This window comes from Hyaloscypha bicolor (genome assembly GCF_002865645.1).
Source record: "Hyaloscypha bicolor E unplaced genomic scaffold K444scaffold_10, whole genome shotgun sequence".
NCBI classification, from domain to species: domain Eukaryota; kingdom Fungi; phylum Ascomycota; class Leotiomycetes; order Helotiales; family Hyaloscyphaceae; genus Hyaloscypha; species Hyaloscypha bicolor.
In genome coordinates this window covers 1,963,561-1,985,982 of record NW_020194512.1, presented here as the reverse complement: position 1 = coordinate 1,985,982, position 22,422 = coordinate 1,963,561, and the positions used below count along the sequence as shown (strand labels likewise).

Sequence of the window (22,422 nt, the reverse complement as noted above, 5' to 3'; positions counted from 1 at the left end):
CTAGGATTGAGATTGAAGCTATTGCGGCTGTCTCAGAGGTACTGTGCTAGGAATGCGTAGAACACTAGAACAGAGTTTGATGGCCTTGCTGCAGCTCCAGAGCCGTAGATCATGAGCTTTCGTCAAACCTTCTGCCACTGCTTGGCGGACCCAGCGCCCTGGAACTGATATAGCTGATCGCCATCCTGGATGTTTGGCAGGGGGGCCCTTTTGAGAAAACAAAGAAAGGAGGGGCACCACCAGGGACGGGTTGGCAGCCGGAGCCGGTGGAATGTGCATGCGGGTCTGGACTCGGGCTGGGCGGGGGCGAATGCCGTGGCTGGCCAGTGATTCGCAGCATGTGGAATCGGCAGCAGCACAGCATCGCAGCATCGCAGGGTTGACGGTTTGGGGGTGAATAACAACAGGCCAAACTCAACTCGACGCGACTCGAGGGCCGAATCGTGGCGCTGCCCGTTCTCAACTGCCCAAGCGAGGTCCATCAGCCGCTCCCCCCCCGTCCCCTCGTCCCGCCCTTACCCAAACCCTCTTTCAACACAGTGCACCAGCACCAGCACCCCTCAACAAGACAACTCTTGGCGGCTTTCTTCCTCTCTGCTTTCTGCTCTCTGTACGCGTCGCAGCCCAGCCCAGTCCAGCCCTGCTCTACCCTGCTCTCTCATCCATCTCAAAGCTTCAGCTCTGCTGTTTTGGGATACCCGCCACCACCCTCCCAGCTGACCGCCTATCTGGAAAAGCAATCGCACGCGCATCGTCATCCATATCCGCATCCGCATCCACATCTATCTGGCTCCAACTCCAACTCGAACCCGCCTCCCCTGCCCTAGATCGTCTCTCTCCCTACACTGCTGGACCCTCTTCCAGCCGACCTGCCCCACGTCTTGTCTTCCCGGAAAGTTAGATCACCTCCTCCACCTCCCCGTCCATCTATAAAGATCCCGCCCTCGTCCCACGTCTCCGGGCTCGTCTCAGGACCAGAGTTGGATCAGACAGTTCCGAGCCTCACAGCGAGACTCAATCTTAACGTTCGGGAGCGCCTTTTGGCGTTTGGCCGACACCAAGCAATCACCTGAAGTACTTGGTTACTTCTCCTCGATAACATCGACGAGCAGAAATGTCGGGCTATCCTGGATCTGGATACCACGGAGGATATGGAGGTCCACCACCACAGCAGTACCCGCCCCAGCCAAACTACTACTCTCCGTAGGATTCGAGGCGCTCTCTTCTCGGGTATCAGTGTTGACTTATTTGCAGACCTCAGAATTACGGCCCACCCCCAACACAGGGAGGATATGGCTACCAACAGCCTCCCCCACACCAACAGCCTTACGGCTACGCTCAGGTGAGTTTCTCAACCCGCACGAGCCGCGACTCGACTCATATTATTCTTGTAGCCTCCTCCACAGCAATACGGTGGATACAACGGCGTGCCACCAAACCAGCCTCAGTATGGAAGACCCGGTAAGAAGTTGATTCAGTCAGTGATATACGTTCGTCTGCTGACCCACTCTTCCAGGAATGCCATCGGTGAACTCGAACGGCTATGTCAATGGCAATTCGAATGCTCCTCCTCCTCCCCCATCATCGATGCAGAGTTTCGGAGGTGGTGCACCTCAAGGCTATGCTTTTCAATACTCGAATTGTACGGGACGGCGGAAGGCTCTGCTGATCGGAATAAACTATTTCGGACAGAGGGGACAACTTCGTGGTTGCATAAATGATGTCAAGAACATGTCGGCATTCTTGCACGACAATTTTGGCTACCAACGAGACGACATGGTTATCCTCACCGATGATCAACAAAACCCGATGAGCCAGCCGACAAAACAAAACATATTACGGGCGATGCACTGGCTGGTGAAGGACGCTCGGCCGAACGACTCACTGTTCTTCCATTATTCAGGTGGGTTGTATATTCTCAGTCTGTCTTAAAGCTGCTGACGGGACGCAGGTCACGGTGGTCAGACTAAAGACCTTGATGGTGACGAGGAGGATGGGTATGATGAAGTCATCTACCCTGTCGACTTTCGACAAGTTGGTCACATTGTCGACGACGAGATGCACAGAATCATGGTCATGCCTCTCCAGCCTGGTGTGAGGTTGACTGCCATCTTCGATTCTTGCCATTCTGGAACAGCTCTCGATTTGCCATACATTTACTCAACGCAAGGGATCCTCAAGGAGCCCAATCTTGCCAAGGAGGCTGGACAAGGTCTCCTCGGTGTTATTTCATCTTACAGTCAAGGTGATCTTGGGGGTGTTGCCAACAACTTGATGGGTTTCTTCAAGAAAGCAACCGGCGGTGATGACGCCTATAATAAGACGATGGCGACAAAGACGTCACCCGCTGATGTGGTGATGTGGTCGGGGAGCAAAGATGATCAGACATCGTTAGTATATCCTTTCCTACCGTGCCGTGCATAGTAATATGGGATTCTGTGAATATGGGGAAACGGCAGGCAGGCAAAAAAAAACGATGGATATAGGCGTTTTCTGGGTGTTTAGCGATGGCGTCTGGATACCATTTGCGTTACAGGGCAAGCCCCTGACTTCTGTACAACTAGCTTCTTTTGCTCCTTTTTTTGTAATTATTATAACACCAAAGCCCTGAGCTCTATGCCGTTGGCCAAGTACGGCTGAGGCGTAGGCTAAGGGCTGCGAGTCACGTTGGGTCACCTGACCCACGACATTCCTTTATGTTTGGGGCTTACTCTCTGATATGGTTTCCTCTTTGTCACAGGTGCTAACGATTGTCTCACAGGGCCGATGCAACCATCGCGGCACAGGCTACTGGTGCCATGTCATGGGCGTTCATCAACGCCCTGAAGAAGAACCCCCAGCAGAGCTACGTCCAGCTGCTTAACAGCATTCGAGACGAGCTTGCCACGAAATATACACAGAAGCCACAGCTCAGCTGCAGCCATCCCTTGAGTAAGCCATCTCCCCTATCTTCGTCCCACCGCATGACTAACAGCCATCTTGAAGACACTAACCTTCTGTTTGTCATGTAAATAAATTCCATTCACGTTTACGGGAACGGCACTCGGCGTCACAGTGTGTGTGCATAAAGGGAAAAGCACAACAAGAATTTTCATGCCAGGATACATGGTTGGGAACTCGGGTCACGGCTTTATGTCTGTAATTTCCATGATGCCTTTCGAAAAAGAATGGATATATTCCACCTAGTTAATGCCCCTTTACAAGAAGCGATAAGTGACCCCAGCCTGACTTGAATGCCCATCCCATGCCATGCTCGCACCCTACTCCAACACCATTCCTTAATCACGAGACCAAATCACAATAAACTCCAACAAAAGTCACGAATCATCACCCGCTAGTGATACTTTTCCTTGCCTGAAGTCTCTGCCGCTCACGTTGTGCCTCAATCGCATCATGGATAGCGCGGCTCTCGGCCCAATCTGCAGCACGTTTCTTCATCCTCACTGACGCCCGGATCATCCATACCACAGAGCGGAATCTGTTCGGGCGCTTCTTTGGAGGCTTTGGATCAAGCTTGATGCCTGTTGACTTCAACAATTCGAGATCCGCTTTGTTACTGTTGGGGGACTAAAGTTAGCACCTGATAAATTCACGGAGGGGAAACAACGTACCAAGCTTCAAACAGGTCGATCCGCAACTGCATATACTTCTTGCCGTGAGCTGCAACGGCCCGGAAGTCCTCCTCTCTCTTGCATTTGGCCCGTAGCCATTCAATCATCAATGCCATTCCTCGCATTTCTTTCGCATGATGATGTTCACGCTCTTCGGCTTCCTTCCTTAGCGCCAACATCTCGGACTCATCGTTAACTGACAAAGACGTGTTGACAAATCTTACTCCTCGAGTGAGATTTTTCTTTTCCGCCTCCCAGCTCTCTCTGGTCTTTCGATATCTGCGCTCCAGATCCTGAAGTTGTTCATGAGCAGATATAGCTTTAGATCGGTGCAGAGATCGTTCATTACGCACTCTCTTGAGCTGAGCGCGAAGTTCCGCCTCTGCAGCCGTGATAGCCGCAATTTTGTTTTCTCGCTCTTGTATGACAATTTCAAGTGATTCGGCCTGTAATTGTGTCTCGCGGAGCATCTCATGGAGGTCCCGGCGTTCAAGGGCCATAGTACGGTCCTCTCCACTGTTGAGGCGTTCAGCTTGGAGCGCTTTTTCGAGGCGGTCGATCTTTCCTCGGAGCCTAGTGATTGTTACTTCAGATGCCGCATTCCTAGAAGCAAGCTCATCCTTCGCAGAGAGTGCTTCGTCCAGGTTACGCTCCAATTCATCTTTCTCGGACTCCCAAGTCGCTGTCCGAGCCTGGACGTCAAGGTTAGCGGCATTGACCTTTCGAGCTGCTTCCTTTTCGACATCCTTTAGTTGGCTTCGAACGCCCTTGAGCGTCTGATGTGCTGTTGCAAGTTGGGCACGAACTTCGATCAATTCCGATTTGTGGGCAGTTCCGCTGATAGAGGAATGAGGTGAATTAGATACAAAGCGTGATATTTCGGCATCATGAGCCTTTCGTTCAAGATCCGTAATTTGGCGCTTCAGACCGCGGAGGATGTCTTTTTGGGCTGCCTCACGTTGGAGGTATTCGGTTTCCTTCTGGCGGGCGGCATTGAGGTCACGGCGAATGATCGAAATCTCATGTGACGAATCAATTTGGTCTTCACCACTGGCGATTTGTGTTTCCAGCTCCTGAACTCGTGCTTCGAGGCGTAGAATTGTCTTTTTTGCTGCGACCAGTTCCCGTTTCTCGGATGAGCCTCTCAGGATCTTCTGTAGATCATGAATTTCGCCGTTTAGACGAGCTTCTTCCCCACTGGCCCGGTCAATCTCTTGTTGCAACTCCTTTTCGACGGCTTGTTGTTGAGCAATGGAGATTTTGTTTTCTTCCCGGAGCCGGCGAACTTCCCCATCGAGCTTCATCTTTGCCGTTCGCAAATCCATTCGTTCTTGGTCAAGGCGGAATGTCTCTTCCTCTTGCTGTTTCATTGCCTTAAGATGACAATCCATTTCGTCACGTTCAGCCTCAATACTGGCCTTGGAGGTTCGGAGTGAGTGGACTTCGATGTTGACTGCAGCAAGCTGATCTTGTAAACTTTGCTTCTCTGTTCTGACTTTGGAAAGCTGTGTTTCAGCGTCCCTTAGTCTTGTACCGAGTTGGTCTTGATTGCCTTTCCCTGCGTGTAAATCGGATTGGAATGCCTCAATCTGAGCTTGAGCACCAGCAATTGTCGCATCTGCTTTGGCCAGATCTTGCTTCAAGACTTGCAATTGTCTGCGAAGACTCTCGGATTCTTGTTTGGCGGCGGTAATCTCTCTGTTGGCTTGTTCGCTCTCATCATCGAGACTCGTCTGTAAAATTTCCACTTCATCCTCCAAGCCTTCAACCTTTTCGCATAGAGACTTTTGTTCTCGTTGGCTCAGGCGTCGTTCCTCCTTGACCTCTGCCAATTCAGATCGCACTTCATCAAGGGCGTTTTGTAGGCCTTCCAGGTCGTCATTGAGCTCGTTGATTTGTCGAGTCAGCGCGGCTTCTAGGCTCTCATGTCGTTCTTTCTCAATCTTAAGTGCTTGCTGAAGTTTAGTTTCCTTGCTTGACAGGGAACCCTCGGCCTCCTGCAGTCTATCGATAGTTTGTTGCAAGCCCGCAGCCTTCTCTTCGGCGATGTCTTTTTGAGACTCGATAGTTCGGCGTTCGTTGTCCCATTTGTCGTTGTCGTCTTCGTACAACCGGTCTTTTTCTCGAAGTTCCGCACGAAAATCTTCAATCTCGTCATTGAGACGATCAATCTCACCCTTGTATTCGTCCCTCACCTCTCTCTCGTTGTTGAGGGCCAGTGTTTTCTCGTGATCCAGCCTGTCTTCAAGATCCTCGATGGCTTTCTGGGACTTGGCAAGCTCCCTCTGGAGACCAGCAGATTCTGTTGTGAGTGAGTCGTGGCGTATTTGGAGGATGTTCTTCTGGTCAGAGGTCTGTTGAAGCTCTTTCTGGATTGTTTCGAATCGTTTTGATAGAGAATCCCGTTCACGGACCGAGACATCCTTTTCGTTTTGCACGACTTCGAGCCTGTCCTTCAACGTTTGCTCTCGAACTTCTGCATCTCGCTTGAAATCCTCGATCTTATCTTCTAGCTTCTTGATATCGCGTGTTTTGTTAGAATGCTTATCTTCAAGAACACCATGCCTCTCTCGAAGATCCTCGAGTTCGTCCTGGAGCCGGTTGGCTTTCTCTTCAATCTGGCGAGCGAGATTTTTGGTCGTAATTGATTTATTGGCCATCTCATCATGCAGCTCCTCGAGGTCCGCCTCGGCGCGCTCTTTGTCCCTCGTGGCTTCTTGACGGTCCTCTTTTGCTTCTTCTACTTCTTCCTTCAGACGCTTCAGACTCTGCTCTAACACCTCAATGGTCTCCTTGGCATCCTCGAGTTCTTGACCGGCCTGAGCTTGTTCCTCGAGTTCGATGGCTTGGCGTTGAGCAGCCTTCACAGTCTCTTCCAAATGTGAGATAGTCCCGGCATGTTTCTCAACCTCCTCCTTCAGATTCTCGACTTCGTCATCACGATCGTCAAGTGACCTGTCCTTTTGTCGTATTTCCGCTTCCAAGTCTTGTATTTTGTCTTGAAGGTCTTCGAAATGGCTTTCTTGACCTTTTAACTCATTAACTTCGGCTTCTTTTTCCTCGAGAGCTTGGTGAAGACGGTCCAATTCCTCCCGCTGGCCTGCATCCAGGTGTTTCCGCTTTACTTTTTCTTGCATCTCCAATAGTTGTTGTCGATAAATTTCCAGCTCCCGTTCAGCGGCAGTAAGTGTTTTTCGGTATCGATAAAGTTCTTTCTGCATTGTGACTTTGTCGACTTTGAGTTCCGTATTTTCCTTCAGGGCTGCTTCACTGAATCCTGGACCTGCCTTCCGTAACGCTTCCTCCAAGAAATGTATCTTCAGCTTCAGGCCAAAATTCTCCTTCTCAATCTTATCAATGACATTTTCCTGCTCTCGTAATGACATCTGGTTACCATCTTGCAAAACTCCAGGCCCGTCGCTTCGTCGAGACAGAAGAGCCATTGGCGTGGAAGCTGTGCTACTGCTGTCTATTTGTGGCATTGGAGTGCCTGCCATATAAGAGCCATTTCGTGAATCGCCATAAACCGAACTGCCTTGCGGCAGTGGACTGAAGTCTTCGGGGATGTTGTCTAGGACACCAAACGCGGGCGTTTGAGGCACATTCTCCTTTCCACTTCGCAGAGCGCTATTCCTGGTGGCACTTTTGAGCAATGGCGTGAATTCTCCACTGCTCAGTCCTGCTGGAAGGTTTCGTCTGTCGGTGAGGGCAACGCGACTTCGAGGCGTTCGGATGGGACCGCGTCGGCCATTTTGTAACTGCTGAACGAGGTTGTTGTTGTCTTTCGAAGGTGACTGGAAAGACGGTTCTTGTGTGATATCGAAGTCAAGTCCTCGAGAAAGGTATGTCACATCCCCAACGTTGGTTCGGGGAGTGTCGAGACCAACTCCTGCTTCTACCATCTTGAAAGCTGGCTGAGCCTTTACAGCTCAAATGAAAAAATGAAAATAGCAATGGATCAATGTCGAGAATATGCAAAAAGCCCAATGGTAGCCATTAACTCCAAAGCAAATGCAATATTGATCGTTGGTCGCGGTCGTGGCTAGGCTTTGGGACGCGATTTTCGAAGTTGTGTTGACGTTCCTTCCATTTCGAGAGTAGCGCAAATACCCTTGCAAAAGTGGCCCAAGCTCCCAAAGTCGAGCCTCCAAACGAAAAATGATCTCAGCCTTCCCCCCACCATTCCTCTTTCTCACCAAACCTTAACGCTTGTCAAAATGGAAGGTCCAAACGAAGATTTCAAGGGATTCGAAGATGGTTTTACTGGATTCCCGAAACATTTACCTGATGACTGCGTCGAATATTGTCTCTATGTCATCAGCTCGAAGTTGAAGTCGCCGAAGGATATTCTTGGACAATTGGAAGCCGTAAAGAAGGAGGCCTTGAAACTAACAGATAGTCTTTTGAAGGAGTATATATGGCAGCGGGAGAGCTTTAAATTAGATCTCAAAAGTGGAAAGGGCACGTTAATACCACCAAAGCCATATTGGCAAGCACTGACTGCTCTCTAGGGAAGATGTACCTTTATGGTCTTACAAATTATGGAGACTCGGTCGAGGACGAGTGGCTCATTGTATATATCCTCAGAGAGTTAAGCAACCGATTTCCACAGTTGTGGATCAAAGTTGTGGACACAGACGGCGAATTCTTGTTAGTTGAGGCTGCAAATGCCTTGCCTCGATGGCTGACCCCGGAAATTGCGGACAACAGAGTAAGTACGATCTATTTGGCCATAAAAATAAAGATGGCTGACCATGGTAGATTTGGATTCACAATAATGCACTCCGCATTATACCTCTCAGTGCAGATTCACACTCTGGTCCTAAGACTGCTCCAGCCCCCCGAGCACTAAAACTCGAAGAAGCCCATGACGCCATTACGTCGACGCCAGACAGCCTTATCCGTTCCCCCCTTATTGAAGAAGAAGCGTTTTACAGGCTTCGAAACTACCCAGCTCAGATCAACACCACACTGCACCATGCTGTCATTCTGATGCCAAGAAAACTTGCATATGTCCTACATGCTCGCCCGGTCTCCATAGCACCAGCTGTAGAAGCTTTCTATCTTCGCGACCCAATTGCACTCAAAACACTTCAAAGGAAAGACTCGGACCTGATTTTTCCTATTCGGGACCTAGTTGCGGTTTCGACACGATTCACGAAAGTCCTGTATGCACAACTTAAATCGCAACAGTTCTCGACCCCAATCGCCTGGGTAGACACACTATCAAAGGTCGATACTGTTGAGGGTACTGGTACTCTTGGTCCAAAGAGGTATGATATGTTAGAAATGGGCATGAAAGTCACTTCAGGATTCGAGATGCTGTTTGCAGACCCTAAGTATGGAGACAACCGAACTGTCCGCGAAGCGAAAATCTTGTTGGAAGACTTGGCTACTGATGACTCTTTGGCTCTACCAACAGACGAAGAGATTGCAGGATGGAAAGAAGGAAGCAGAGAGGATGACGAATCTTGGATGGATATCAACTTTGTAGATTTCGAGCGCGAACTTGACGGTGAAGGAAAACAAAAGTCGAGTACACCCGCTGTCTTTGGACCGGAACCGCCTTCTGGTTTTGGCGACGCCAAAACGCAAGCCGATCTCAGAAAGATGGTGGAGCGTTTTGAGTCCTTCCTCAACGACGAAGATGCTGGTATTGATGGAGCAGAGATGGATGATATGGACATCGATGATGATGACGACGACGACAGCGAAGACATAGACGACGACAGTGAGGATGAAGATAAAGATGTCAGTTTCGATGAGAAGGAGTTTGCCAGGATGATGAGGGAGATGATGGGGATGCCTTCTGAAGAACCAGACGAAGTGGTTGATAGCCCCTCAGCAAGTGCAACTGCACCAACCAGCAAAGGGCACAGGATAGAAGAGATTAAAAGTAGCGACGAGGGAGATGGGGCTGACGGGGCCAGCGAGATGAGAGAAGTCATGGAAAAACTGGAGGCTGAGCTAAATGAAGCCGGTGCCCTGAATCTTGACCCCACACCTAGCAAGCTCTCAGCACTCAAGGGCAAAGCCAAAGCAGAGAAATCTTCGAAGGATGGGGACTTGGATGACGAGAGTGATGGTGAGGAGATTGACATAGACTTCAACTTGGCGAAGAATCTGCTTGAAAGCTTTAAAGCCCAGGCGGGTGCGGCTGGACCTGGCAGCAACCTTCTAGGATTGATGGGAATGCGGCTTCCCCGAGACGAAGGCGACTCGGAGTCCACCACGCAGTATAAATAAAGGTTGGGAAGATGAAAGGAATTATGTCACTCAATGCTTCTGGGATATCTAGTCTATTGGTCGATTCCAAACGCCACGCTATGATGATATGGACATACTCTCAAGTCTCGGCCTTTGCCTTTTGGGACCAACATCGTCGGCAACGCTTCTTCGCCTCTTCGGAGTGTCGCTGACTGTGGTTCCAAGTTTCTCTATCTCTCCCAAGGCACTTGTCAACTTCCTTCGGCCTTCGAGCTCTCTCCGACTACTGTCGCTTTGAGGCCGATAATACTCCGTCACAATGGTGACCACGGCTCTGAAGCATCGATATAAAAGCATTCTGACTCGCGCGTTGTCTTCGTCCTCGATGATATCCTCTCCGCCTTCTCGCCAACCTTCCAGACAAACCTCACTGGGATCATCAAAGCAATCCGCCAACAAGGCATCCCCGAAGATACCTTGGCTCCAACTTCTAAGTCCTGCCAACCTCACACCTTCTGCTGAAGGCTGCAGTGAACCCTCTTCATCCAAGCCTCGTTCCACCATGACATTCCTGTCATTACCAATATCGAGAACAAGTAGCCGGGGTACCAAGACAGAGTCTAGATGATACGACAAGCGCTTATAGTGGGCTCTGATAACTTCATAAGGCAATAAGACGGCCTTATCTTCCCCATCTCTTAGAACCCCTTCTAAGAGACCATGAAATGCGTCGGACCATGACATCGAGCCCATTGTTTCGAGAGCTGTTGAAGTCGGCGCAGGCTTCATAAAAGGAACTGGAAGGACACGGTTCACACTGCCAAATCCACCAGAAGGAGATATGAAAGAAGCAAGTGCTCGAGCCATGAGGCCAATTTGCTTATCGATGAGGCGGCGCTCAGGAAGACTGAGATAAATTGCAACCGTGGAAAGAGGGACGCCTGTTGTGAGTTCGAAGATGCTGTACGGGTATGCCATTTCCCGATTATTCGGCGAGTGCTTCAATAACTTGGGGATCAATGCAGAGAGTCCTGCATGTTTTGGTACTTGGTCGGCCTCTGTTAAATTCGGCTCCTGCGATTCAAGTCTTTGGTCTGATTCCGTTACAAAGTAAGCTAGTTTTGCCTCTGAAGACAAAATGGCGGCCTCATGCCGTAGGAGATGGACGGAAAGGCTCGGTGCAAACGACAACATCAGCTTTCGATCGTCAGACATTGTGAGAGAGTATAGTCTTGAAAGCTGGGTGGTTTTCAGCTCTTCGACTGGGCCCAGTGTTTCGTCTGGGAAAACATGGCTGAGGATCTCTTTGAGCCGGCGAACAGGTAAAGCATACATAAGAGATGTCAGATGCTGGTGTGGCGGAATTGCAGTTCTGGAGGACGACATGGCGGACGGGACAGTAACGCGCCGCAGGCGTGAGAATGGAAGGTGAAAGTCCAAAGTCTAAATAGAGGCTTGATAGCGAGCTGTGAGATATAACGAAACTGTTCAATATCTGTGGAAGAATATTTCCTGGGCAAATCTTGGGTGTCAGTTCACTTGGTTGCTTTTATTGTATCCCCGAAGACTGAAAGATTCCCTCATTTCCTGGGTCATGGGTTATCCCCGAGCAGTGGATGATGCAAGGATCCTGGCAATAGGACAGAATAGAGTGGGCATAATTGTGGTCACGTTGGTGCTGAACAAGTGCCTGAGGAAAGGATGGTGCGCGCCTTCATGAAGGGAACACATGTAGAAGGAGCTGGATACCTTGAAAAGGAGGGAGACAGGCGCCCTATCAACGATGCCAGAAGCTGTAAGGCTGCAACCCCGGCACATGTGAGGGAACATACGAATAGATGCAACGCGGCCGAGTTGGTGCGCAGTTCCAGGAAGACTCGGTGCCATTATTTATTGCAGTGAAAAAGTAAGACCGATTGGCCAGGTGGAACGGGAGCTGGAGAAGTCTTCAGCCAGGTGAAAAGCCACCTAGGTCATAAGAATTATATTTCCTCTTCTGCTTGTAATATTGGTTTGGCGACTTCCCGAGGCGCGTGGGCGCTTGACAGAGGTTTGAGTCGGCGACGAGTTGCCGAGACTACCTCTTTTGGGGGGGTGAGGGGAGTAAAGCGATTTGGCATGCATTTTGTGCATGAGGGTATTGGAAGAATGCTTCCGGTGGCTGTTTTGGTGGGATGAAGACATGCAGTTGCGTAGATGCTGGACGGGCTGGGTTGGAGGAAACATGGTGAAGCGAGTCGAGAAATCTCCTAGTGGACGGTACTAAGCGAACGTGCATGGGAGGCGCCTCCGTCATGCATGGAATGGCGGTGGAAGTTCGTGCGGGACCATCAAAAGGAGCGGGTGTGTCAGTTGGCGAGGTCTGGACGCGGTGGGCCGAGATGAGCGAGGTGACCAGAATGGCAATGCGGACGAGCTGGAGGGCTTCGAAATAGCATGCCAATCCTTCGCACAGCAGCTTCTGCGTCCCTGAAGAGTGATTGCACAGAGTTGCGTGGAGTCGGGAAAGTGGCTTCTCTTCAGGGCTTCGTCTCAGCCTCCATCGAATAAGGTTACGGCATGGTAGGTACTTTGGTTGGTTAATAGATTCGTACAAGCCCGAGCGAGTAGCACAACGCTGTACCGTATGCAGATGGATCTCAATATGCCCCGCGGAGATGCAATAATTCGTGCTTGTTCTTTGCAGTCGTCCATCAAAAGCTCGTCTACATAGCACGCTGGAGAGTAAGAACCGCTCGGCCATTGGAGCTGGAAGCTTCACCGCAAATCACCGCGTCAATACAGCAAATTATACAACACCAGATAAGCCGCATACAGGACTCCGGTTCGTCGTAGCTTGGATGTGGAAGAGCATTCAACAGCATATTCACATTTAATCTAATCAGCCCTTTCCTTCCATGTCTTGGTGCAGGGTGATACTCACGTACACGCCTACCATAAGTACCAAGCACAAGCAATCAATCCGGTACCCCCGGATCTGCCCCTCGTCTGGACTCCCTGGAACCCGGGATAAGGGATGGGTTCGTTAATTTTGGGCCGATATGGTTAGACGCACCGATCACCAAAAATCCCCGATTGGGACGAAGGAAGCCTTTTAGCGAGGCTACATACTCGGATGAAGCCTCATGTAACATTCGAAGCAGTGGAAACAGGTAATTTCACGAGAAAGCTGCAACATCTCCTTTGAAAAGTGGGCATGCCGCATGAGACGCTGGGCGGGTCAGGCCTGGACTGATCATTGGATCAAATTTTGGGGTTGGAGCTTTTGGAAAGATTGCGTGTTCGCACAAGACGTAGGCTACACTTTCAGCAGTCACCGAGATGATTCTTCGGTCCTCAGTATTGCGGACCCCAAAGAGTGGTTTTTCCTTCCGGCCAATAATCTCGATTGGATATCTGTCTCACAATGTCTATACGAACTGTCAGGCACGGCTGCATTGGCGCCTCGGAGAGTAGGAAAGCCAGGACGGTCGCCCCTCCACCTCCACAGGGTTGAAAAGCTTGCGGTCTGTCGTAGGTATTTGATAACACCTTTCTGCAGCAATACACATTTCGCCGTATATCATGTGTTGGTTGAGCATTCAGGCTGGAACACCTGGTCCCTTTTGGATCACTATTACTCTGCTCTTTACTTCTCCAAACCAATGCGAAGATCGGTGGGAAATCTCAACAGTATTTGTGGCGCACTGTCATTCTTCAAGGTAAAGTTTGAACCAGAAGTGAGGCTGTCCATGCGCTTGTTCCCGCTTAAATCTGCACGCATGATTCTTCAGGTCATAGAAAAAGCAAATTCTAGACGGCAATGTCTTTGCCCTTCACGATTCCACGTTTCAGGAAGCGACAGAAGGCGCAGCAACGGCAGCAGCCTCGTCTACCATTACGTTTTATAGTTTAGCACCGTCTGACGCTGACGCTAACGCTGCCGCGGCTTTCGGTGTACGTTGACTCGAATACAATTCGGCGAGGTTGAAACGCTTCAGCGACTCCCAATCGCTTTCTACAACGCTCACTCCACAGACAGTCTATATTGAGTATCAGTAGGCGAGCTTTTCACATGCCACGTCTTATAATCTGTGAAGATCCGTCGCTGGCTATGCAAATCTCGGTGAGGGATATCATACCTGATATATTTCGACAATGATGACTTTTTCAGGGCTGGTGAGATCAACTTTATGCTCATCTGATATTAGATTCGCAATTTGCTTGATTATACCGTCTCTTTTCAGGGGGGCAGTGTGATTGCGAGTAGTCGGCCGAATTGCGTACTGTGACAAATATCAGTCCTGAATCGTCAATACTTTCCCATTTCGATCTTGGGGCCTGCCACCTGCCAACAAAACGAGGCGAGAGGCGCGGTCAACCTGAAAGTCACCACACTTACAGAATGATTGGGGATCTTCTGTAATTCCACTTTTCTTCCTTCATGGCCCTCATCCTCCATAGTATTTTCTTGGTCCTCTCGAAGATTGAAGTGCTGACCGAGGACAACTCTCCCTACTTCTTCGAGCCCTTTCTCCGTCGCTTTGCCCATCAAGGTCATCGGTGTCAATCGGTTGATGTACTTCATCCGTCTGATGCTCGGTGTAGATACTACCTCCTTGCATATCCTATGCACAAAATCAACTGGTTCAATTGGTGGTCTGATTTTGAAGAATAAGACGCATTGCAGGTCTAGGCGAACTGGAGCAATGAGCTTGGCGTGGTTTTGCTTCTTGCCCAGGGAAGCCACTTCCCTTTGAATTGAGGACTCAATGTCGTCCATCGACTCATCCTCCTCATCTTCTTGCTCCTCTGACCTCGACACAATACCATAGAACCTCTCCGCGCACTGAACGATATTAGTCTTGTGCAGAAGGCCTGTAGGAGAAGTAACCTACTTCCTCAAGCATAATCTTGAGCTCCCCAGTCGCCTTTCCCTCTTGATTTCTTGCGCATGTCGCCCATATACCGGCATCACCAGGCTCAATCTTGCCGTTTCCACGAGAAGCTTCTTTTACTTTCTGGTGTGGTGTCTGCCACTTGCCTCCTGATCCACCCTAATCGGAGGTCAGACTCGTCTCTATCGTTTCACTTTCGTAGATTTCATAGATAATAATATCAAACACATCTTTTGATCATCCCCAGCCGCATGAAAAATAAATTTAATTTGAGTCAAGCGTGACGCACAAAACAGAAAAGGAATTGAAATGAAAGTGAGTCCAAGGAGGAACATTTAAACTCATTGCGCTGCCCATTGAACTGTGTCGACTGTACTTCGGGCTGGATCTCAAGCCGCGGGCCACATCTGTGGGCCGTCCAGCACTGGAATTCGTTGAGAAATATTAAGAGGACAAAACGCACCTTACTCCTCTTCAGTCCTCTCTTGTCTTGACCACTTCCGCCCGGTCTTTCTTTGCGCTTATTCGAATCTGCCATGGTGGCCACTTATGCTGGATGATCATGAGTCTTCATATCGAAATCGAGTCCGAGAAAATAGAAGGTGCGAAATAAGCGAGGACTCTGTTGTGGCCAATTAGAAGCGCTAGCGTTTTCTAGCTACCAGGCTGACGGTTCCGAGACTACGTGGGGGCTTGACTCTGGAACTTTTTGGATTTTTCTTCATGATCTTGATATCTATTACGATTCTACCAATTTTCTAATCTAGGAGCCTCCACATACTCCAAACTTCGATTCCAATTATCATTGTTTGGCATTGATCCTCGCACTCGCAACCGCGATCAACATCAACGCTCTTCGCATATCCTGCTTTGGCATAGAGCTCGACAAATTGAAGATCATTCGCAAAGTTGAACTCCTTGTCATCGAACAGCTTCTTGGTTTGCTCCTTCGCCTTGACTTGGTAAGTTCTAGATTCTCCCTCCTTAGCACCGAAAACATTGACAAGTTCCTTAAGTGCCAAAGTTGAATGTCGTTGTATACCTCATATATGCCGTGGATTAATCTTTCAATGGTGTAACCCTCGTTATTGATGACAAAACTGTAGCATGTCAATGTTTAGATCTAGGAGATGCTTTGGAGTTTAAGACTTACATGATCGGATTCAGCCCTAGGCGAATCATTGTTGAGAGCTCTTGAGCCGGGGATATTCAGAGCCGAGGTTCTGATGTCAGCTATGATAGGAACAGTTTGAAGAGGAATTTGTGAATTGAGAGCTCTTGGTGCTTGTGAAAACCAATGTAAGAAAGAGGACCCCCAATAGCACAAATACTTTTGGCGGTTACTATTTTCCAGATTCAAGCTCTGATATCCGCCCACCTAAGACGACACACCATTTCTCATATGCTTGTGCAGCTGTTTTCAAAGCATCTAGGCGCGACGGACCGATTGGGTGTCCAAGTGCTTGCTGGATATTGAGGCGGCTTCGTGGATGAAGAAGGGAAGAAACTTTGGTGGGGAGAAATGCTTCAAAGAATGCAGTGAAGCACGAGACTAGACGAAATGCTGAATTGTGGCTTGTGCCTACTGATAATTCGAAACTAGTGTAGGGCGGCTAAGGCAGGCTGTTTCATTGGCCACGTAGAGGGCCCTGACATGGACGAGAGTGGCTGGTGCAACGTTGGTTTCTGCTCTCGAAACGAGCTCTCACTGGCGGACGAGCAGCCCTTCCACCTCACGGAAATCCGCACACTTCTTGTGAATGCCCTCAGATCCATCCCCTTCTCTACCACATCGCCCTACCATCGGGACAGAGTTTGTTGCTGGACCGGTAGACCTCTCGATTCCGACCTGCGACACCCCGTTTCAACAAGCCTCGCCAGGTGACTGTCTTTGTCTTCAAGGGCGCAAGGAGGCGGTACTTATCGCAGTCCTCCAATCCGAGCTTACATGACGAGATGCACACATTACGATGACCTCGCGGCCACGCTCCTCCTCAGCAAACAGAGCACCCGCAGCATCACTAAGAAACACCTCACACTCCGACCTCCAAGTGCCAGAAGACCTGGTCCTGAACGACGTCCCACAATACAACGTCAGTAGCTCATCGAACCTCTTGATTCCTTTGTATGGCATAGGCTCGCCGTACCCGATTCTTTCCTCGGCGAGCTCGACATCGAGGCCAAGAGCGCGTTCAGCTGCCGCAGAACCCCTCCCGTCTCCTTCATACCCTGCGAATAATTCCTATCGACCCTCAACGCGCTCCGGTCCAGGTGCTCCTGTCATGTATCAACCAGGACAGCGGCACCCAGGTGGGCCGGATCCGCCGAGACAATATGTTATTCCACCACCTCCACCGATGTCTCCCCCGGCTCAGCAACACATGATGTCAATCCCTCCACCACCTCCTCGAAATGTAGCCCCTCAGTCGCATCAGCACCCCGGGGTGATGATTCCTCCACCGCCTGGCCCACCACCAGTATCAAATTGGCAAGCAGGTTGGGTACGATCCTATGATGCTAGAGGCTTTCCTCTCCCACCTCCCAACCCGCCTACCAATACTCAGCACCAAGCATACAATCCTGGACAGAGCTATGTTAGCCACCAGCCTCCGCCTTTGGCTATACCTCCGCCGCCTGCGAGCGAACATCAGATGTCGGCGACTTATATACCACACGGTGATTCATTTGGTCCAGGGGTTGGCATCCCAGGATTTGGCAGACAAGAGCCAAGTTTCAATCGTGGTGATAGTGCAGAGTTTTCGGCAACGTCTGACAGTAGCTCCAGGGCCTCTAGAAATACCGGGGATACTGGCCTGACTACTCCATTAGATGACGGTGGCAGCTACTACGATCGTGAGCGATCATACCAGTCACAAACGCCGGTAAATCGCTTTAATAATATTCATTTGCCCGAGTACAATTCTCCTGGACCCCCAACAGCAACTATTCTCAACACGCAAATGTCAAATCGAGGCTTGAACGCAAACCAAAATAGCAACCATCAACACTCCGCTAGCAACAATTCAAATACTCCAATTTCCCCAAGTGATGCTGGCAAGGAGTGGACCATAGACCGCGTTTTGCTTTGGCTCGCCAACAACCAATTCTCGAATGATTGGCAAGAAACTTTTAAATACCTTAATATATGTGGTTCTGTTTTCCTTGAATTGGGTAGTGGTCACGGAGGGAGAGGAAATTTTGGCATGATGCACCAGCAAGTATACCCTCGGCTTGCAAAGGAGTGCTCGAGTAGTGGTACCGGCTGGGACCAGGCTAGGGAGCGAGAAGAAGGCAAACGAATGCGCCGGTTGATCAGGGGTATCGTCACTGGCAGGGCACCTGACGTGACGAAAGGATCTCACGTCCGGAGAGAATCTTCAACGGCCAACATCCCCAGTGCAGGCACCGAGGGAACATTAGAAGGGTCACCGAGTCTAGGTCGTGAGTTTCACGTTTCAACCCCCAGCACCGCGAATGGAGAAGATGATAGTCCTGGAAAATCAATGTTCAAAGGTCCAGGCCCGGGTTTTGCGGCTCAGAGGATTTCTGGCCGAAGTACCACCATGCCAATCCTAAGCAATAATGGGCAAGCGGGAGATTCAGATACATACAGCTCTCAGAACCGAGCGGTTTATCGGAATGCTCTTAGAAACATTGATGGTGATGGTAGCCGTCGCCACAGTCCTAGTGCTAGTAGTGAAACAGGAGAAGGACCTTTCAGGGGTCCCGCACTCCGTATTGATGGCAGTCCAAAGAGTGACAGCCCTGGCGGAGCATTTTCTAATCTGCAGGCATCTTCTGCAGGAAACTTATCAGCATCGCCTCATAGCGCGAAATTTGGGCATCGATCCACCAACAGTACCGATTCCATTTCGTCAAGCACAGCCATATATGGCTCTGGTGTCCCACCAGGTGCTAACCAGATTCTGCGTGGTGGAATGGGAGGTGCTGTTGGGGAGTTGAATCTAGTTCGGAATCAGGACAGCCGCCGACATGGCGTTGACGGAACGCGACCTTCTCCATTGGATGACCGGCCACCTAGTTCAGATCAGCCAAGTTCTGCAAAAGAGTCTAAAGGTTTTCTCAAACATTTCAGAAAGAAAAAGAAGGACGATGGCGCTGCCCCTTCCCCAGAAGAACCAAATCTCGAATCGCCCACAAGTCCATCCTTAAGTTTCAAGCCTGCTTCTTTCTTGGGCAATGGGAAGATCAGTAACTCCAGCGAGACTTCTCTTGACCGACCTGCTTCGACCTTTTCTGCATCGGAGTACGACCGCTTTGCTCACACCACTGGTTACCGTGGCAGACGCAACGCGCCTGGACGGAATTTTATCCTTGTTACTCTAGATGGCTGGAATTATCGCATGTGTGAAGTCACTGATATAGATTCAGCCGGCGAGCTTCGGTCCGTAATTTATTCAAATCTGGGCTTAAAGGACGCGGAGTTTGTTCAGATCTTTCTCACTGATCTTGGGAGAGCTGAGCACGACGAGCCGTTGGACGATCAAAAGTTGTTGTTATATAGACGGACTAAAGCGGATCAATCTGGGAGCCTCAAATTTTATATCCGGGCTCCTCCCCACTCAGCTGCAACGCTGCCCGCGTCGCTGACGGCTGGTCTAGGGATGAATTTTGTGAACAAACTCGGTCTGTCCCCTGTCTTACCTCCAACGGCGCCTTTAGACGAAGAGGCATATGCGGCCCTGAACGGTGCGAGGAGGCGCTCAAACTCATCACCGCCAAGCTCTCGACAAAATACGATAAAGGCGGCTGGCTTACCATCAAATCGAGATTCACCCAGTTTGCCAACATATGATCCACAATCAGCACAATCAGAGAGCCTTCGCGACCGTCTCATGCAGTCTGGCTTCTCCCACGAGGGTGGAGAAAGCCAGCTTTCTGAAGCTGACAGACAAGCTTTCATCGAGTTGGCTGCCAGTGAGCACCGGTCAAAGGTTGAACAGAAGCAGAAAGCATATTTGGCAAAAAAGAAGGCAAGCAAGGAGACTTCCTCCGTTGACGGTTCATTTGGCATTGTTGGGCGCAACGTTGATTTTGATCAGCCTCGAAACTCCCCATTTGAAGACAAGAAGATGGAAGGTCTCCTTCCTCAAAGAAAACCGCCTCCACCGCCCGCGGAATCAGCAACACTGATTAAAGCCAATTCCTTGAGCAAGAGAACAGGTCAGCAAGCACGTCTGTCCTTAACGAGTACGGACAGTGGTGACGGGAAACGTATGTCTGGTGGCGAGCCCCTTTCCGAGATGTCTGAAGCTAAACGAAAGCCCGTGCCTGCCTCTCCACAAGCTACTGGTGGGATTGCTGCCGCTCTGATCGGCATGGGAACCCGCCTGGGAGGGGTGGGTCAACCCAGCCAAAGTAATTCTAATCCCGGCCCCTCGCCGAACATGAGTTCACCGCCGGGAAGCAGTGACCAATATGATCGAGGACGAAGTGCTATGTCAACTGTTGATTTTGGAGCCTCTGGCTCCGGCCGGAGTAGCCCTAGATCAGCAAGCGGCACCCCGGGCAGTACGACTTGGGGTAGAGGAGACACCTCTTTCATTGTCCCCGACTATGGAGAGGACGGCAATGTCAATACTGCTCGTGACCGCTCATTGTCATTGGAGATACCCAGAAATTCTGCTGTCTCCAAGATTCGAGAAGAAGAAGTACGCAGAGTTCCCTCTCCGTCCGAGCTCAGTCCCAGCAGTGCACATGCGCACCCTGGCATGAATATTCCCGGAAACCGCAAGTCTTATGGCCCAAATCTTGACTTCACAGAATCCAACATCGACTTCAAGAATGCACCAAAGCAAGCCGCGCAGGTTGATTCGGACGACGATTCAGATGATGGTCTTTTCGCTGTGCCGATAGCATCTCGTATACTTGCGAAGAAGTCGAGCTTGAGAAGGGATCGTTCCGCCGAGTCTGGCACTCTCGGGTCCGACAATATGGGGAAACGACCAAGCTTGACCATCAGAACGTCGAGATCGAAAAAGGGTCTCTCCGTTTCATTCTCGTCCCCACAATATAGTGCATCGACGGCCAACGCCTCGAGGACTCCCGATGCGGATGACGACGGCTCTCGCAGTTCTGGCAAAAGACCACAACGACGTATACCTGGTTCTGCTGCTTCAAACTCTGAGGGGTGGTCTGCGGAGTCGTCGGAAGATATGAGTGCAAAACTACTCCGCCGGGAGTCATTTGCCAGAGAGGACCTGTGGGCAAGCAGACCCCCTGCGGAAGCCCTTATCAACCATCTAGACGACTTCTTCCCCAACCTTGACCTTGATCAACCAGTCCTAGAAGCAAGCTCCGGAGGTTCTCCCCCGGTTTCGCCTATAGCGGAATCAAATGAATCTCTAGAACAGCTGGCAGCAGCCCAGGCCGGGATGACAATCGGTGAAACGCCAGCAGCAAATACTGCCAGATCCAGCTTGTCCTATAATGACGGGGATACGCTAGGCTCGGATGAATCAACTTTGAAAGCACTTGAGAGCCGAGGCTCCATGCAAAGTATGGCGCAAAGAAATATCCGCCGTTCTGGTGGGCTAGGACGCATGAAGTCTATCCGTGAAGTCGCCAGGGGCGCGCATGAAGCGAACAAACGATTTACTGCGCCTATACAGCAAGGCGCTTCCAGCACAATTCTTCGTCGTAAAAGTACTAAGATGTTCGGGGCCAATATTGTCCAGATCAAACCTCAGCGCGGTAGCATGATTCTACCCCAGATCCCACAAGACACGATTCCGAAAAGACAAGCAACTTTCCGATGGTTTAAAGGCCAATTGATCGGCAAAGGAACCTACGGTCGTGTTTATCTCGGAATGAACGCCACTACGGGCGAATTCTTAGCTGTCAAACAAGTTGAAGTCAGCGCAAAAGCCGCTGGGAACGACAAAGATAAGATGCGAGAAATGGTAGCCGCCCTTGATCAAGAGATTGATACTATGCAACATCTGGATCACGTCAATATTGTCCAATATCTTGGCTGCGAACGAAAAGAAATGTCCATCAGTATCTTCCTCGAGTATATTTCTGGTGGCAGTGTGGGAAGCTGTTTGCGGAAGCACGGCAAGTTTGAGGAGGGCGTAGTGAGTTCGTTGACGCGGCAGACACTTTCAGGGCTTGCATACCTGCATCGAGAAGGTATCCTTCACCGTGATCTGAAGGCCGACAATATTCTATTGGATCTTGACGGAACCTGCAAGATTTCCGATTTTGGCATTTCGAAGAAAACGGACAACATTTACGGAAACGATGCGTCAAATTCCATGCAGGGTTCCGTTTTCTGGATGGCTCCCGAGGTCGTCCGATCTCAAGGTCAGGGCTACTCGGCGAAAGTGGATATCTGGTCCCTTGGATGCGTTGTTCTCGAGATGTTCGCTGGAAGGAGACCGTGGAGCAAGGAAGAAACGGTGGGAGCCATTTACAAACTTGGCAGTCTAAACGAAGCCCCCCCAATCCCGGATGATGTTGCAACCACTATCAGCCCAGTAGCTGTGGCGTTCATGTTTGACTGTTTCACGATGTGAGTAACCGGAATGGATTCCCACGACTCTGCATGCACTAACTTGGATTTAGCAATCCCCCTGAGCGTCCCACTGCCGACACGCTTTTATCTCAACATCCGTTCTGCGAGCTGGACCCCAACTACAACTTCCTGGATACGGAACTCTATGCAAAGATTCGCGGTGCATACTAATTTCCTGCAGGTGCAGGAT

At 50.2% G+C, this 22,422-nt stretch overlaps 6 protein-coding genes across 6 annotated transcripts; 3 read left to right on the top strand and 3 right to left on the bottom strand.

The window, feature by feature from the left end:
* The first annotated feature begins 1,083 nt into the window (after positions 1–1,083).
* On the top strand, positions 1,084–3,196 carry K444DRAFT_550459 (uncharacterized protein). The gene is made up of 7 exons (XM_024876507.1): positions 1,084–1,203; positions 1,255–1,342; positions 1,395–1,461; positions 1,517–1,903; positions 1,952–2,390; positions 2,762–2,931; positions 2,986–3,196. The coding sequence occupies exons 1-7, from the start codon at positions 1,115–1,117 to the stop codon at positions 3,009–3,011; spliced, it is 1,266 nt and encodes a 421-aa protein (XP_024744117.1). The 5' UTR covers positions 1,084–1,114; the 3' UTR covers positions 3,012–3,196.
* Positions 3,197–7,788: 4,592 nt separating this feature from the next.
* On the top strand, positions 7,789–9,896 carry K444DRAFT_9197 (SGT1-domain-containing protein). Its single transcript, XM_024888806.1, has 3 exons — positions 7,789–8,072; positions 8,123–8,322; positions 8,373–9,896. Exons 1-3 carry the CDS (start codon positions 7,829–7,831, stop codon positions 9,855–9,857), a joined length of 1,929 nt encoding a protein of 642 aa, XP_024744116.1. The 5' UTR covers positions 7,789–7,828; the 3' UTR covers positions 9,858–9,896.
* A 39-nt stretch (positions 9,897–9,935) lies between these two features.
* On the bottom strand, positions 9,936–11,204 carry K444DRAFT_623409 (uncharacterized protein; the record flags this gene model as incomplete). The annotated part of the gene is made up of 1 exon (XM_024882279.1): positions 9,936–11,204. The coding sequence occupies one exon, from the start codon at positions 11,202–11,204 to the stop codon at positions 9,936–9,938; it is 1,269 nt and encodes a 422-aa protein (XP_024744115.1).
* Positions 11,205–13,702: 2,498 nt separating this feature from the next.
* K444DRAFT_516357 (uncharacterized protein) lies at positions 13,703–15,233 on the bottom strand (the record flags this gene model as incomplete). Its single annotated transcript, XM_024873678.1, has 5 exons — positions 13,703–13,840; positions 13,940–14,083; positions 14,230–14,646; positions 14,696–14,854; positions 15,159–15,233. 5 exons carry the CDS (start codon positions 15,231–15,233, stop codon positions 13,703–13,705), a joined length of 933 nt encoding a protein of 310 aa, XP_024744114.1.
* Positions 15,234–15,453: 220 nt separating this feature from the next.
* K444DRAFT_658308 (uncharacterized protein) lies at positions 15,454–16,204 on the bottom strand (the record flags this gene model as incomplete). The annotated part of the gene is made up of 3 exons (XM_024886244.1): positions 15,849–16,204; positions 15,738–15,795; positions 15,454–15,705 (listed from the first exon to the last, which is right to left on the bottom strand). Exons 1-3 carry the CDS (start codon positions 15,875–15,877, stop codon positions 15,454–15,456), a joined length of 339 nt encoding a protein of 112 aa, XP_024744113.1. The 5' UTR covers positions 15,878–16,204.
* Positions 16,205–17,346: 1,142 nt separating this feature from the next.
* Positions 17,347–22,403, top strand: K444DRAFT_515256 (uncharacterized protein; the record flags this gene model as incomplete). Its single annotated transcript, XM_024873583.1, has 2 exons — positions 17,347–22,229; positions 22,283–22,403. 2 exons carry the CDS (start codon positions 17,347–17,349, stop codon positions 22,401–22,403), a joined length of 5,004 nt encoding a protein of 1,667 aa, XP_024744112.1.
* Positions 22,404–22,422: the final 19 nt, after the last annotated feature.